The sequence below is a fragment of the Solanum pennellii genome, chromosome 11 (assembly GCF_001406875.1).
Source record: "Solanum pennellii chromosome 11, SPENNV200".
NCBI lineage: Eukaryota > Viridiplantae > Streptophyta > Magnoliopsida > Solanales > Solanaceae > Solanum > Solanum pennellii.
The window spans coordinates 2,856,142-2,873,550 of NC_028647.1; the positions used below are offsets into that span (position 1 = coordinate 2,856,142).

A 17,409-nucleotide genomic window follows, 5' to 3' on the forward strand; every position below is an offset into this window, starting at 1 on the left:
CGTCTGTTAAGACCTTAGCATGTAATTTTTTGACAAAAACTTTTTGTGGGTGCTTGTGATGATTCCATAAATTATGTGTTATAGTTTGAAATGAGTAATTATAGGTATTAATAAGTTCAAACGAGGTATGGACCGTGAAATAAAAATTTTATATTCGCGAAACTAACAACTAAAGCCAAAATTATGAAGTTTCAAAGTTTCTCTTATTTATAATTACACTAATCTCCGTAAGATGGTGATAATGTTTTATTTGAAACGTTAAGTGATACGAAATTGATGGCATTTGAAAGAAAACTCATTAACCTACCATTTTCATATGTCATGATTCACCTAATTAATTACGTACTAAAAGATATGGTAGTATACATTGTTTCCTTCTAGGGAGGCATACATTGATTACATGTAGTTGTTTGACCAAAATTTTTTGTGGGTGTTTGTGATGATTCCATAAATTACGTGTGTTAGTTCGAATGGGCAATTATAAGTATTAATAAGTTCAAATGAGGTATATACAGTGAATAGAGTTTTTCTATACCTGAAACTAACATCTAAAGCCAAAATTATGAAAGTTAGAAGTTTTTCTTCTTTACAATTACACTAGTCTCGGTAAAATAGTCACAATGCTTTACTTTAAACATTAAATGATACAAAATTGGTGGCGTTTGAAAGAAAACTCATTTGACCTTTAATATTCATATGTCATGGCTCATCTAATTATTTACATACTAGAAGATAGTATACATTGTTTGCCTTCAAGAGAAACATAAATTGATTGTATGTAGTTTTTTGACAAAAATATTTTGAGGGTGTTTGTGATGATCTAATAAATTATGTGTGTTAGTTCGAATGAATAATTATTGGTATTAATAAGTTCAAATTAGCTAGGGACCGTGAAATATTGTTTTTCAATACCCGAAACTAATATCTAAAGCCAAAATTATCAACGTTCAAAGTTTCTCTTATTTAAGACTACACTAGTTTCTGATAAAATGATCATAATGTTTTTACTTTAAACATTAAATGATACATAATCGGTTGAATTTGAAATAAAACTCATTGACCTACAATTTTCATATGTTATAGCTCACTTAATCCTTTAATTATTGATGTATTAGGTCATATCTTTTAGTACGTAATGAATTAAGTGAGTCATAACATACGAAAATTGTATACATAATTCCTAGAATGTCTGCCCATACTAGTTTCTTTGCAAACATGGAGAAACTAGCGTTGGTGGGGGGAGGGGGTAAAAGGATAAATGTGTAAATAATTATTTTTGAACTGTTAATTAAGTTTTCATCTACATATCAAATATTATCGAAGTTTAATCATTTTAAAATACAAAAATTTGAACGTTTATATCTCTAAACTAAAATAAAATTTTTGAATACCTTAAAAATAAAGTATATGACAAAAGTTCAACTTTTGACGTTGTGTCTACATTTAGATTTTATCAATATACTATATTTAGATAGCGTTTATATATATATCTAAAATAAACCGAATAAGCACACGTTCAAAACACTTTAAAAAGAGGATAAAAGTTAAACGATAACGTCAGAATCAGATATCCGCACACTTTTATACGAAGAGAAAAAATGTAGATGGGCCATAAAATACTCCTTTGTGAATTTTAAAGCCCAGCCCACAAAAAATAGAGACCGTACGTTCCAAGCCCATCATTCTCTTTCATTTCTTCATACTTCATCACTGAATCTTACAAATCTCCAAAACAAACTGTGATTCGGAAGCTCTTCTTCATCTACAATTTTCCCTATGCGCTCGACGAATTGCTTGATATTCGGGATCGAACAAGTGTAGGAAGCATACATCATGGCTGCGATCGGAGCAATGCCGGAGATTGGTGGCTTCCGACAGAAAAGCCGAAGGTATTTGCTCTTTTTCATCCTCATTTCAGCTGAATTTTTTGTGAATTATCGGTGTTATACGTGTTCCGCCAAGAGATTTGAGGATTTTAGTGCCATTATTGATCTAGAGAGTTTAATTGAACTCATTGTTTTTGCCTGATCATGTACATGTAGTAGATTATACTCACTCTGAACTACATCCGGTGTGTGTTATTAGTTAGTTAGAGTTTACTGTGTAGCTAGAGCCTGCGATAATGAGAAGAGTTGCTCATGTTTCGTTTCTCTATTGGCTGGAATAGGTCATTTGTAACACTTATTCTGACAGTTCTTACGAGTTCACAATCGATTCTCATTGTTTGGTCGAAGAGAGCTGGGAAGTATGAGTACAGTGTAACCACTGCAAATTTTCTGGTTAGTGAAATGACACAAATTACAAGAGTTATTTTGCTGCTTTTTCAATGTTGTTTTGAGCTTATCGTCATAAGCAATGGCTCGATTGTCACTTTTTGTTGTGGAATTGAATTCAAAGTTCTATGTAATAGGTAGAGGCATTGAAATGCGCGTTATCGCTTGTGGCCTTGCTAAGAATCTGGAGAATGGATGGCGTTACTGATGATAACAGGTTTGTAACAATATTTTTGTTAAATTTCCTCCTCCAGGGTGTATGGAGCTGGAAATACTACTTTTTGACTTTTCTATTTGTATAATGAATCTACTTGAGCACTGCATGTATAAACTCCTGTGCTTGTCTAGGGATCTATTAGCACTACTAGAGAAAAATATAGAGAAATTCTGGTACTTTTTAAAAAGTTTATTTTGTGTAGTGTTTTCGTGAAATGAATTTAAATGGAGAAAATGGTTAGTGAGCTATCATATAGCTGACCCCTACTTGTTCGGGACCGTGGCACAATAGCTTTGTGACAATGTTGGTGTATGGGCCAACTTGCACACTTCTCGACTAATCACAAGCATCAGGTTAACTATGCAAACCATGACTTGAGGTTGATGGAAAGAAATACCTTACCATGACTTAAGATTGACGGAAAGAAATACCTTACCATGACTTAAGGTTGACGGAAAGAAATACCTTGTATGTTTTGTCTCCGCTAAGATTTGAACCCTGGTTTCCAAGGTTTGTACTCACTTTACCGACCACTAGGCTTGGTTGTATGGTAAAAATATATATTTTTATATATTAGCAAATTCAGTTGGATACCCTACCTTGTAAGATCTTAGGGTATTTGCACAAGTCTTATGGTTAACTTTGCCAGAGAATTTAGATCCAAATGCTTGGTTGTTACACATTCCATCTTACTGTTTGATTTTTCCTATGTGTAAGAAATAGCTTCGGTTTTATTAAATCATTTAATATGGACTTCACAATTTTTCTTCACTTTTGATCTGTCTATCAAATAATTACTAGTGAATGACATAATGAGTTACTTTTGGAAGATTTGCTTGGTGGATGACACTGCAAATTGTCAAACATTTATATTGAACTTGTCTCTTCAATAAGAGTTTGCATACTGAGGTTTGTTTTCAGTTATAAGTAGGCTAGTTTTTTTTTGTCTCCTGTCCTATTAATGTAGTGGGTTTTTTAGGTTGAGCACTACGTGGGATGAAGTTAAAGTGTATCCCATTCCTGCTGCACTTTACCTTGTCAAGAATCTACTTCAGGCAGGTTTATATTGCTTTTTGGTTATATCTTTCTTTGTTCCCCGGACTGTTGTTGATTGAATCGCATGGGTCTTTGCAGTATTACATTTTTGCGTATGTAGATGCTCCTGGATATCAGATACTGAAGAACTTGAATATTATCAGCACTGGCATATTGTATCAAATTATTCTCAAAAGGAAGTAAGTCCTTTCACTAACTAAGGATATGAAGTTGAACTTATGGTGCAAGTTTTGATAAACAGACATAAAAACGACAGACAACAGAAAAGCACTAGCATATTTTCTTGTTGCGAATACTCCATTTGGCCCCGTCTGTCTTCTTTTAACTGAAAAAGCTCCAACTTCATTGTACTCTAATGCTGCTTTAGATAGTTATGTGTGTGCCTATATATACATATGAGTTATTTCATATATATACTCCCTCTGTTTCACACTGAATTGGGGGTTTCTTTTTTTAACGTAAGGTTACTTTCATTAATAAAGTACCACGGAGGTACTACAAAATACACTCAAAGCACTACAAAATTGATGCTATAGTTTTATCTCTAATAGGTCCAAAAATCTAAGTAGTATGACAAGCTTCCAATCATGTCTTTGCTACACCAAAGATACAAGTCTTCTAAACATCTATTTATAACAAAAGAAATATGAAGTCTTTGGCCTTCAAAGCATCTCTTATTTCTTTGTAATCAGATGTCTCACATAATGAATAATGGAAAACGAGGAGTGGTTTCCCAGTTCTGCTTCAATCTCTTGTTTGATCTTTGATTCTGCCAGCATTCCAAGAAGCTTCCAGCATTCCAGTAGCAAGGTGTTATATGTGTTACTTTAGTGATCAAAGTGTGGAATGTAGTCCATTCGCTGTAAGGAAGTTGTCCACCTCTTGTTTTGTTTGTGTTCAGATACTTAAAAAAAGAAGATGTTGTTTGGCTGAGATTCTTATACAGTTTAGTTTTATGAAAGAGGGCGAGGAGGGAGAGTGGTTAAGAGGATGGTGATGCATTTTAGGAAGCATTTTTAGCTTTTCAGGCTTTGGGTCCTAAAATATATAGGAGGAAATCGAATGCTGGGAAGCAGCTGAACCTGCATGGTAAGATTAAAAGATACCATGTTGCAGAGGGGAAAAGAGATGAGCTGCAAGAGGGAGGAACCACAGCTAAATCCCAGATACTTGGACAGCCCATTGTGGGGAAAAATAGAAGTTTGACAACACCCCATGTAGGAGAGTAAAAAGTTTTCTATGCTTCCATGTATGGTGTATGTCTCTTTCCTTAAAGATGAGATCAGGGGTGCTATCTATCTCCTTAGTTTCACTTTGATTCGTCAAGGAATGAGCTATTAACACTTAAAACTCAGTAAAGCCTGTGCAAGTTTGCTCCGCCATATATCATGGAGGTTAGTTGATTGGCAGCCCCTGTAATATACAAGGAGCAGGGAGTATATCTATCTTTTCTGGAAACCTTGTACTGCAAGGTTGTCCTGCACTATTTTCTGATTCGGTGGATATGAACGGAAAAGCTTGATCTTTTTATGAAGTTTGAATTTTATTCTAGTGATAGGAGAAATCATGTTCAAGTGCACAAAAATAGAAAATCTTAAATTTTCTATGAAATGCATTGATCATCAAGAATATTGTATGGATGCCAAAAAATGTAAGAAAAGAAAAGAATAAGGTTCCACTAAAGGTAATCTTCAAGGAAAAGCTTTTCTTATCAAAAAGAAATTCTAATTGACAGATATGACTATAGGAAGCTAGTAACTTCAAGATAAATAATATAGTCAGGTTTGCTACGTTTATTTTGTCATCTTTCTGGATAGTATTATAAGAATGTGTTCCTACTTGTATACCTATTTTGATGTTCTATATTTTGTCACACTCAAAGCAACATTCACTTTCAGGTTAACTGAAATTCAGTGGGCTGCTTTCATTCTACTTTGTGCTGGGTGCACCACTGCACAGCTTAATCCTAGGTGAGGTTATAGCAGTTTCCGCATCTCATCTCTAGAACTGCTTATATAGATTAATATGTTGTTATATATTTTTGTGTTTTAGCCTGGATAGTAAAAGATGACAATCATGATTTTACTACTTATATTCTGTTGATTTTATATGAATAGAGAAATGAACAATGGATTTTTCTAATGGAATGATGCTTTCTGTACAGTTCTGATCATGTTCTTCAGGCTCCTTTACAAGGTTGGGTTATGGCTATTGTAAGTTGCAGATATTCGCAGTACTATATAACATTAAGGTTAAAACTATTGCTTCTAATGGTTTTATACCTCTTCGTTTGATTTCAGGTGATGGCCCTTTTAAGTGGTTTTGCAGGAGTTTACACAGAGGTACATCTTTTCAGATATGTTCTGTTAGATAAGTAGTCCAAAGATATGCACTTTAGATGATGACCTCAGAACTGCTTCTCACTGCATTTTGGTATACTAGAGTTGAGCCTGGTGATTTACGTGTTTAATTACCATCTCAGGCTTCATCAGCAACCGAAAAATGCTCGGCATAATGTTTAAGTAAACTAGACTCATATACCATGTGCATAAGTTTTCTTTTATCTTTGCAGGCTATAATTAAGAAGAGACCGTCAAGAAATATTAATGTTCAGAACTTCTGGTTGTATGTCTTTGGAATGATCTTCAATGCTTTTGCAATAATGACTCAAGATTTTGATGCAGTCATGAATGAGTAAGTTGATATCATTCCTTCTTTTCATTTTACAATGTAAATATTTGCATTGTGTACCTTTTGTAACAACTGATTGTTCTCGATCTAGTGGTTTAGTAACCGCTTCTGGAGTAAATATTAAAATAACCGATATTGGATGCCTCTTTTTCTCTAAAATAGAACACGTGTAATATGCTATGACCTCAGATATTTTGAGCTAGCTTAGTAAACTAATTGTACATTGGAATAGATAATCACTCCAATATCTTGTGATTGAAGTTTAGTTGTAGTTTAACTTATGGGAATATTATCTCAGGCATACCTTGGTTTTTCTCAGTACTATTTCCATTTCTAAAGGTTTTCTTTTGGAGCTTTCCTATCTGTCCATTATATTTTATCATGATTTTCAGTTCCAATCATTATTTTATGATGCCTTCATTCACAAATAAATATTAGGTTAAGCACATCACAGTTTCAGTGACCACAGAAAATATCTCTTCTTGAAAGGACATTACCTCGTAAGATTGGACTTCATGTTTTGTTATCTATGTAAAGTTTTACAATTTGACCTTGTCTTTTGCAGTGGGTTCTTCCATGGATATTCACTGATTACAGTTCTCATGATTCTCAACCACGCACTAAGGTTTGATTTCGTCTAAATCTTCATAGTGGTAGTTTATTTATACATTTCAAGATTATGGATACATTGTGCAATAATACAAGATCAGTGGGGAGTACTGCTTTTTTTGTGCTAGCTATTTTGTATTGGCTGTGTTCATTGACATAAACAACACTCTAGGGAAAAGACAGTTCCACTAGGTGCAAGCTGCCAGGCTGCATTTTTTCCTAAATTGTTTTTGTTGTATTTGCTCAACGTGCTGTTTTTTAAAATTTGTTATACAGTGTACAGTCACCCCTCATTGTGTTCATTTGCAAACCTAATTAACTATTCAACATGATTTGTCTATACACTAGAACTGGTTTAGATAGAGTAACTCTGGGTGTAAGTTTCATTTCTGCTGCATTATTTCTATTTTTCCTTTTGCCTGTTGTTTTTCTGTTTAGCATTCATTCATCCGTTTTAAATTAGATTGATTGCATCATCACTCATCACTGGCCTTTCAATTGTTACTGACCAAAACTTGTCTCTGCAGTGGTATTGCAGTATCAATGGTGATGAAGTATGCTGACAATATTGTTAAGGTAGGGTTGACTCTGGTTGTGCATCTGCTTTAGTTTGTTTTAATTAGGTTCATTAGTCTAGTGCCAATTATCCTATGTCTGAGATCACCGTAGAATATCTATGTTGTGAGCACAATGCCTGACATGCTTTATCTTTTCCTTGGCTATGTTGTTTTTCTAATTGAAGAGTAAAGCAATGAAGGTAAACTGGACTAGAGATTCCACCCAAGAAATGATGTATACTAAGCTGCTAACTTATTGCTCGAAATGTAATTATATTCCAAAATATTTGAGCTATCTGCTGAAAATTAGTACAATGGATAGGCGACTATTTTGGAGTGCTAAAACATTGATGGATCAGGCATGAAATTTAGCTACCATATAAAGAGCCTCTTAGATCCCTCTTATGAAGCTCTAGAATGCACTCATATCCACGTCCTTAGAGTATAGTAATGATTGTGGCGTAGTTGTCAATGAGATTTCCTCTTCCTTTTCTTTTGCTTTATGTTCGAGTGCTTTTGAGGAGATATAGTCCGGTAAAGAAGGGCCGGGAATTTTGTCTCTCGCTCACACAATCTGCCAATGAACTGAGTGCTGACAGGATACCATTTTAATATAGCTTGTATTTGTTTGCAGGTCTATTCAACTTCAGTCGCAATGCTACTGACTGCAGTTGTTTCTGTATTTCTGTTTGGATTTCACCTTTCCCTTGCCTTTTTCCTTGGTTCCACGTAAGTGCGAAAATTTGTTTTACCACTATGTTTTTTTCATCTTTGTTGAAAATTCCACAAATTCGACAAGGCATATAACTGAATATGAACATTATACTTCTTTGCAGCGTTGTTTCTGTAGCGATATATTTACACTCGACCAGCAAAGCCCGAAGATAACAACCACCTTCACCTTCTGAGCTCTCTTGTTGATACCCAATAGGCATCCTACTCCAAGCTCATTTCGATTTTCCGTCGTGCCTAAAGTGTTAACAGATAACTATTTATTCTACACACAGCTTAAAAGTTGGCCTTGGAGTGGAGTTGGCATTTGAATTTCGGACTGAAGAATACTTGTGATGATCTCCTCATTTCTGTCAATTCTGAATTCAAATAGCAGTGTTAATCGCCCCAGCAAAAGGTATTAGGTATGTGAATTAGATCATATATTATGTTATTATGTATATTATTACAAGCGGGAAGATTCAAATTCAAAGTAAAAAGTTGTGTTACCATTTAGCTCCTCTATTAAATGTAATTCAATGTAGTACATTGATATTGCTTTTAATCGTAATCATAAATTTCATAATGAAAGAATTTGATTAGTTATGATATGGAAAGTCATTCATCACTTTAATGTAGAAATCATATAGCTTTTAATCGTAATCATAAATATCATAATGGAAGAAGTTGAAAAGTTATGATATAAGAAGTCATTCATCACTTAATGTAGAAATCAATTTTAGAATTAAATTTTGAATTTGAAGGGTTATTTTTTAATGCTATTTAAGAATCAACTTATAAAGATGAGAAGATCACAATCGGAAATCGTGCGATTCAACATGAGAAGATAAGAGAGTTAGAAGTTGCAAGTGAGGATAACCGAATGTTTAAAATTGGTAATCAAGGAGAAAAAAATAGCTACGGAAAAAAAGAGAGTAAATTTTATACATATGTAGTATTAAACAATGAACAATTTCATGTTGATATGTTATCTCTAACAATAACAAAGTTTTCTTTTCAGAGCATTTCATTCTTGCTTTCTTTCTCCATTATAGAATTTTTTTTTCCATGAAGCATTTAAAATTGTGTGGGTGTTGGATTTAAAGTATAGATATCAATTTAAGGTATATGTAGAAATTTTTTAATTCTGCATTTAAATGAGAAACATTAATCATTTTTGTTATTCATTTTTGCACATACTAATATATCATATGTTTGGACCTAATAACTTAAAAATGTAATTCGTTATTTTAGTTACCAAACAAAATTTTGCAAGTTCATCAAATGTCTAATCAATTGACATACAATAAAGAAATTTAATTACATTGATTGTTCATCTATTTTAAATTATATAGTATCTTTTTTATAGCTTGCGATAGTAATTAAAATGTGATTTTTACAGTAATTCATACATTTCACAAGAATCACGTGCAAAACAATGTGTAGTCTTACTAAAAGTGGAAAGCTCCAAAGATGAAAAATTGAATCATCATTTTAGCCCTAGACTAAATTAAACATCTAATCAATTAAAAAGTATTATTTTTTAAATTTTAAGTTATTTATTAGAAAGGGAATGTAGAAGAACAAGAGCCGATTAGGATTTCTAGAATTTTAAATAAGTACATGTATTAAGGTTTTCCCATTTTTTCTAATTAATTAAATAATATTATTTTAATTATTTTTTGACTTGTAAGTTATTTACTAAAAAGGTAATGTGGAAGAACAAGAGTCAATTAAAATTTCTGAAATTTTAAATAAGTACATGAATCAAGGATTTCTCTCTTTTAATCTTAAATTAAAAAATAGTATGAAGAGTTGTAGCTAAATCAATATATACCACTACCAAATATAAATTTGTCATATTTGTTGCACTTTAATTCTTTAGTTCTTTTCTTCTAATTAAGGTTCCTTAGTTATAAATTTGAGTTATTTAATTGCATTCTACTTAATGGGAAGGATAATTTCATCTTTTACAAATTAATGTTAAAATATTTTATCTTCCTGAAATATATAACTATTAATTTAATTTCAATATTTTTATTCTATTCTTAAAACGAGAGAAACATTTTAAAGAAATTAATCATAAGGTAGTGTGCCTCTATGTTTGTTTTTGCTACTTTATTTTATCTTTTAAAACAAATATAAAATTTATACATCGAAATTATAATAAGGGGGTGACTAAATACAAGAGTTTCTTTTTATGAGTTAACTATACACTATAAACATTTATCATTTTACTTTCATATTTTTGTTGTAACTCAAACACAATTTAAAAGAAATTATGTGACTTTTAATAATTCATATTCATCGTTATGGGGTACAATTTTAAAATACAAATTTGAATTTCAATTTACCTCTACACTAAATTATAATATTATAATTATTTAATAAATCATTAAATAATAAAACATGTATCATATTACAAGTGGAAAGACCTTAAATGAAAAGTTACATTATAATCAATCATATATCATACTTTTACATTTTTTCACCATTTTTATAAATATTTATTGCCTTAATGACTTAATAAAATGCCTATACCATAAATGTCTAAATAAATTTCACTAGCAATATCTCTAAGAGAAAAGACCAAATAACCACGTAATACCACATAATACTAATTCTGTAATTCAATTGGTTTGCATTTAAACAAAATGAGGAGTTTTTTTTTCTTTTGCATTATCTTTTCAGGTAGACAAACGTGTAAATTATTATAAGTAGACAAATAAATCTCAAATCTAATATAAAATTTGTACAAAATGTTCTATAAAAAAAATACTTTAAAAAAATATTGTATTCTTTTACATCATATAGAAACATGTATGCATGTTTAATAACCATTATATAAATAGTATCAAAACCACTTTAAGTTATATTTTAACTTTATAAATATTAAATCCATTTTGAATGTAAGGGTAAGGAGATTAAAATATAATATTAATATTCATTATGTTTAGAAACTTGTTTTTTTAGATATACTTTAATATCTATTTTTATCATCTAACATATCAATTGAAGTTGTATATAAAATTTTGACATCAAACTAATAGAAATATACATGTAATGCACGTAACCAAAACTAATGATACTATACGGTGCAACAAGTCTTCGAGGCAGCAAAATACTTCACTTAGTATCATAATATATTTGACGCGGTGCATGATTTCATGAACATTTTTTTGCTCTTACAAATGTAATTACTAGTAGTATTATTGTAATAGCAATTTGAGCAATATGTGCTTCTGTGATGTACGTTGATTTTTAACACTTGCATTAGTATCAATTATGAAGTTTTGCATTTTCTTGTCGAAGATTTATCAGAAACACTCCTTATTTTTAAGGTTAGGATAAGATACGTTTACATATTATTATTATTATTATTATTATTGAAATATACATTGAGTACGTTATTATTATTATTGAAGCTAGTTGTTATCATGCCATTTGCGACTATTAGATCAGTAATTCAGAATAAAGCACAATGTGATAGGATTACTAATTTCAACAAGTCAAAAGAGAAACTAATCATTTATTCAATGTGCAAGTATACTTTTCATCTGTACAATGTATACGACAGAAAAAGAAAATTAAAAAAATTCACACTTCTATTCAGAATTCTTCACTCACCCTCCACCATTTTTACGAGACTATTTCCACAGCTCGAATATATGATTTGATCACATGCAATTTCTGTAAGAGACTATTTTCATAGCTCGACTCAATGATCTATCTGCTCACTCAATATTTCTGCAAGAGATGCTTCCGCAACTCAAATATATGATTTGGTCACATTCCATTTCCGTGAAACACTATTTTCATAGCTTGACCCCATGATCTGATCACATGTCATTTCTGCAAAAAATTGTTTTCATAGCTTGAATTCATGATCGTGTCACATGATACCAACTTTATTCATAGCTTGAATTCATGATCGTATCACATGATACCAACTTTACGAGTAGGACCAAAAAAGTAAAAGAAATCCCAGACCCCCCCACCCCCACCCCCCATCCAAGCAATTAAAAAGCAAAGAAAAGAAGAAAAGCATACTAATGAAAAACTGTATGCTCTGTTTATACAAGTTTTAGCAATGAAGATCATCTTTAACAAAACCAGACAATCTCCACCCCCTTTCTTCACAAAAATCTATACACACCTTAAAAAATCTTAGAAAAAGTCAAAAGTCAAAAAAACACGCGAAATCTTGAATTCATAAACTTAAAATACTGAATCCGTCTCTGTTCTTCTCACGGAGACGTTGAAGATCCAAAACTATTCCCTCTACAATACCTTAACTCCAATGAAATCTGTCTTTCAAGTCTTAGCTGATTATAAAAATTAGCAATAAACATTTCAGCCCTTTTATCAATATCATCCTCTGATGATGGATAACTCATAGTTCTTTGAAGTCCTTTAGATGAACCATTTTTAGCCAAATCTTGATCATCATTTTCATCATTACATATTACATTTAATCCAGTTGGTTGTTTTTGCAAAATCTTCTCATTGAAACTCAATTGATGATATGGCTTTTTCCCAATCAAATATGATGCTAATTTCCATTTGTTGATATCAAAATTCAGTAAAAAAGTAATCTTTTTTACTGCCCTTTTTAGTTTTCCTAATAAAGACCAATTCTCTATCCCCATCTTTTTTCAAACTCGAAAAATAAAGCACTGAATTGACGAACTATATGAAATGTTGAAAAAAGAAAGAAGGGTAATCGTTCTTGAAGAAAATGAAGTTTTTTTTAAGTCGCGATAGATCTAAGTAGACGCAAAAAAAAGAATATGATTATAGTGAATATATAATCAAGAAAAAAGAAAGATATTTCTATTTTTTGAAGAAGAATTGGAGAAAATGGATAATTGGTTTTTTGAGATTGTGTTGGTTGTTTGAGAGTTTTTTTTTCTTTGGGTGGGTGGGGGTTCTTAGGTTATATATAGTTAGAATATGTTAGACTAAGTCATATTATTGAGGCACTATTTTTAATTTTGTCCTTGTTAGTCATCATTAAAAAAAGAATTAAATTAATCAATTATTTTTTAAAAAAAATTATAAATTTTTTTTTGACTAAAACACCCTTGAGTTGAGTGGTAAAGATGGTGACAAGAGAGACTGAAATTCGCAAACTATGACATGCAAGTCATGACAGATCGATACGACTTTATACTGTATTCAACATATTTGATATCATGCTCAATTACTCGATCTTAAATCTTATCGAACCAATATAATTCCCAAGCGCGCTACAACATAAGCAAGCATGTGACTCGCAAGTCATGACTATTATATATGACGTTTTGTTATATACAACAACTAATTTAATTACGCGCCTTGTTAGATTGATTACAAATCATATCAAATCATCACAAGTTCTTCTATCGGGTCTTTTATTGAAAGGATAAATATGCCATTTATCTTTACTCGAAAACCTAAATTCATTAATTTTAAATTCTCAATCCGTTTACGTAACAAAAAATGCATGGGGTGGCTATGGAGAAAGTTGTTAGGGTTAAGGAAAATAGATAAATACGTGGAGAAAAAGACAACCGCGTTAAGAAACTAAGAAGCAAAATCTTTAAGCAAAAAGACTTTTTTTGGTCAATTTTTTTTTTTTGGAATAATTTTTCTTTCTTGGAAATTTTGTATTATTTTTTGTTTACTGTCATGTTATTATTAAGGTATAATTGGTTAGTTCGAGGATAGTTCTTAATTTAAATATTAAAAAAATATTTTAAAATATGTTTTTCTTTTAAAAACGTCTTACGCGATATAATTCAAATTAATTAAGTGTCAGATATATCGGTTACATTGTCAAATATTCCTTATAGGGATTAATTAATGAAACTTTGATTAGTTTATGATAAGGATTAAGGATAGAGCCATAGGCAAATGTTTAATGATTTACCCAACTAATCATTTCTTTGTCTGGTTGGTTAAGACCAAGTCTATTATTTGTTATTTCTTTTTTAAAAAATATTGTTGAAAACAAGAATGTGCTACATTTTTAATTGAGTTTACTTTATATATATCTTTAGAGGAAAAATAAATTAAAATTTATTATTCTGTCGTTAAAGAATATTTATCGATAAATCTTCTTAAAATTGATATTTATATTACTTTTTTAAAAAGACATGATACTTGTGTCTATGATATCAACACTAACCACAAATCCAATAAGATTTTGTTCGTATTTATATCAATTCGATAAATATATAATATGTATTTTTACAAATATGATTATCATTAAATTATGGTTAGGTAATTTAACACTTAATCTAGTGTAAATTAATATTAGATGTAGATAAATTTATGAGCTTATTGTTAATTTGTTTGTTTCATTTTCTTATCAATTAATTAAACTAAATTATTAATGTCATTGATGACAACGTAACTTATATTGTTAATAAAATATAGAACTCTTCATTTTTTACAACAATTTAATAACTAATTAATGATACAAAGTTTAATTATATTGCTACCCATTTGGGGAGAAATGAGAATGTATATTTAATTAATTGCCGGCTAACTAGAGTAGTAGGTATAATTATTAAACTAAAATAAAGGAAAAATTCAAGAAGAAAATAAAAAGACTTTATATTATACTAAATTTATTTTTATATTGAACTAGTTATTTTATTAAAATATGTTAGGCTTTTAATTTTTCTTAGCTATCTTGAGTTCTACAATAATATGATTCTTTTTAGTAGTTTCTTTAATTCATTTGACCTATCAATAATAGTATTATGATAATTTCTATTCCAAAATTATATGATGCTCTTTTTTGTTATATATTTTAAAATTATTTGATATATTCTATGTTTCTGAGAAAATTAGTATAATTTTATACCTTGGAAATTTGTTAAATCATTCAAAGTTTGAATTATTATATTTATTCTCTCTATCAAACTAACTGTTTGCGAACAAGTTTTAAAGTGACAGAAAATAAATTAAAATTACAAATAAAATATGAAGAAACATGATTTTATTGATTAAGATAGATTGCGGGTATCATTCTGTTGATCCCTTGATTCTACTCTCCTAGGATATATCCATGATTTGAGTGATTTATTCATGATTTGAGGGCCGTTAGTGGCGTATTTCTCGAACTAGGATGATTTAGATTTGACCTCTCTATATGAATAATCCATCAATGTATGGAGTATTCGAGATATTGATCTCTTTATGAAAATTTTGAGAGAATTTAGTACCCTTTATATAGGCATAAACTAGGGTTTAGGGTTGAGTAGTCTCCAAAAGTCTCAACTCGAATTGAAGCATCTTGTAGAATCCCAAAAAATTAGCATGACGGAGTGTAGATTTGATGAAAATATGAATAATCCATCAATTTGTGGAGTATTCGAGATCTTGATCTCTTTATGAAATTTTCGAGATGCTTTTAAGGGAATTTAATGCCCTTTATATAGGCATAAACTAGGGTTTATGATTGAGTGGAGGGTCCCAACTCGAATTGAACGCATCTTGTAGAATCCCATAAAATTTTAATATCTACACTAAAGTTTGACGATATTTTATGTGTTTATTTATTGTTCGATTATACACCTGTGCAAGTTGAAATAAATATCTTAAAACTCCCTTTCCAAATTAAATATTTTTATTTAAATAGCACATGTAATGTTCTTCGTTTGTCCCACACAAGTGCCTCGTTATGAAATAAATCTTTTTTTATTCTTCGAATCTCCGATGAGTTACGGATAAATTTTAAAAATATCAAATCTATAATGATTTTATTATTTTTTATTAGATGTTTATAATATATTTTTTAAGTCAAAGAGTTCAATTTTTGACTAGTATTTGGTCAATTTTAGAGGCAATAATAAGCAAATTTACTCAAAAAAGAAATTATTATTTTAGAATTTGGATTATGATTCAAATTGTGAGTATTCAAAGCTATTAATAAAAGGTGCACAATTGAAATGCATGTAGAATAATGGGTCAATTTTTTAATACTTGGAAGCCAAGTCTCCATTTTTGCCATTTTGTATTATCATTAATAATATATTAAAGTAAAATTGTTTAATTAATACAAATACAAATTTTTTACTAAAGCTATAGATTCTGCCAAATCCATTAGCTCCCACCTTTAATAAAAAAAAGTTTCCGTATTTAATGTTTATATCAGATTATATTAATTTATTATATAAATAAATGTTAAATCGAGAAGAGAATATATATTGATTATACTATAATTGTATCCTTATTTCCACTTTAAAGAAGTATTTTTGCATGAATCATATTAATTTCTCAATTGGTTGACTTTCGATTTTATAGAATGTTTATATCAGATTATATTAATTTATTATATAAATAAATGTTAAATCGAGAAGAAAATATATATTGATTATACTATGATTGTATCCTTATTTCCACTTCAAAGAAGTATTTTTGCATGAATCATATTAATTTCTCAATTGGTTGACTTTCGATTTTATAGAATGTTTATATCAGATTATATTAATTTATTATATAAATAAATGTTAAATCGAGAAGAGAATATATATTGATTATACTATGATTGTATCCTTATTTCCACTTTAAAGAAGTATTTTTGCATGAATTATATTAATTTCTCAGTCGGTTAATTTTCGATTTTGTAGAGCAAAACAGAAGAGCTTCGTAACGATAAAAAACATAGATTAAGTTGATGTAACTACGAATATGAATAAATTTAATCTCCAAAATCAAGTTTTTGAGGCAAATTATTAGTAATATAATCAATTTCACTACACTTAATTTTTATCTACAATTTTCCTCTTTTTGTGTCTTTACTCTATTAATAATTCTTTTATTCTAAAGTGAAAATCATAATAAAGATATTTCCATCGAAAAGCAAATAACCAAAAAAAGTAAACGTTTTTTTTTTGTCTAAAGTGAAAGTCATATTTATTTCCTACTAAAAGCAATAAACAAAAAAAACGATTTTTTTTATGAAGTGCAAGTCATAATAAAGATATATTTCCTATAACAAGCAATATCCAGAAAAAAAATAAAATGAAAACGGTTTTCTTTTATATTAAATAACGACTATAATAATAAGTAATAATATATTTAGTATAATTTTATAAGCGTAATTTAAAAAAATATAAAGTGTATGTAAATCTTACATCTATCTCATAGAAATAGAAAGCAATTTACTCTTTTATATCAGGAGAAACTAAACATACTTCGTATTTTGGAGATATTTTTTTTTGAATAATCGAATCGAATTGAAACAAAATATTGGAACCAAAGAAAGGAATAAATAAGTTTATTTATAGATTGCCATGTAATT

General features: G+C 29.8%; 2 protein-coding genes across 3 annotated transcripts; one reads left to right on the plus strand and one right to left on the minus strand.

The window, feature by feature from the left end:
- The first annotated feature begins 1,703 nt into the window (after positions 1 to 1,703).
- Positions 1,704 to 8,720, plus strand: LOC107004636 (CMP-sialic acid transporter 2). Of its 2 annotated transcripts, XM_027912833.1 has the most exons (14): positions 1,834 to 1,889; positions 2,168 to 2,279; positions 2,411 to 2,490; positions 3,470 to 3,545; positions 3,625 to 3,725; positions 5,445 to 5,516; positions 5,711 to 5,759; positions 5,847 to 5,888; positions 6,119 to 6,240; positions 6,803 to 6,862; positions 7,374 to 7,422; positions 8,038 to 8,132; positions 8,240 to 8,320; positions 8,411 to 8,705. In XM_027912833.1, the coding sequence occupies exons 1-13, from the start codon at positions 1,834 to 1,836 to the stop codon at positions 8,289 to 8,291; spliced, it is 966 nt and encodes a 321-aa protein (XP_027768634.1). In that variant the 3' UTR covers positions 8,292 to 8,320; positions 8,411 to 8,705. The 2 variants fall into 2 exon arrangements, with proteins under 2 accessions (XP_015058403.1, XP_027768634.1); XM_015202917.2 differs by having other exon boundaries at positions 1,704 to 1,889; positions 8,240 to 8,720.
- A 3,427-nt stretch (positions 8,721 to 12,147) lies between these two features.
- Positions 12,148 to 13,010, minus strand: LOC107004240. Its single transcript, XM_015202473.2, has one exon. It carries the CDS (start codon positions 12,761 to 12,763, stop codon positions 12,362 to 12,364), a length of 402 nt encoding a protein of 133 aa, XP_015057959.1. The 5' UTR covers positions 12,764 to 13,010; the 3' UTR covers positions 12,148 to 12,361.
- Between the last annotated feature and the right edge of the window lie 4,399 nt (positions 13,011 to 17,409).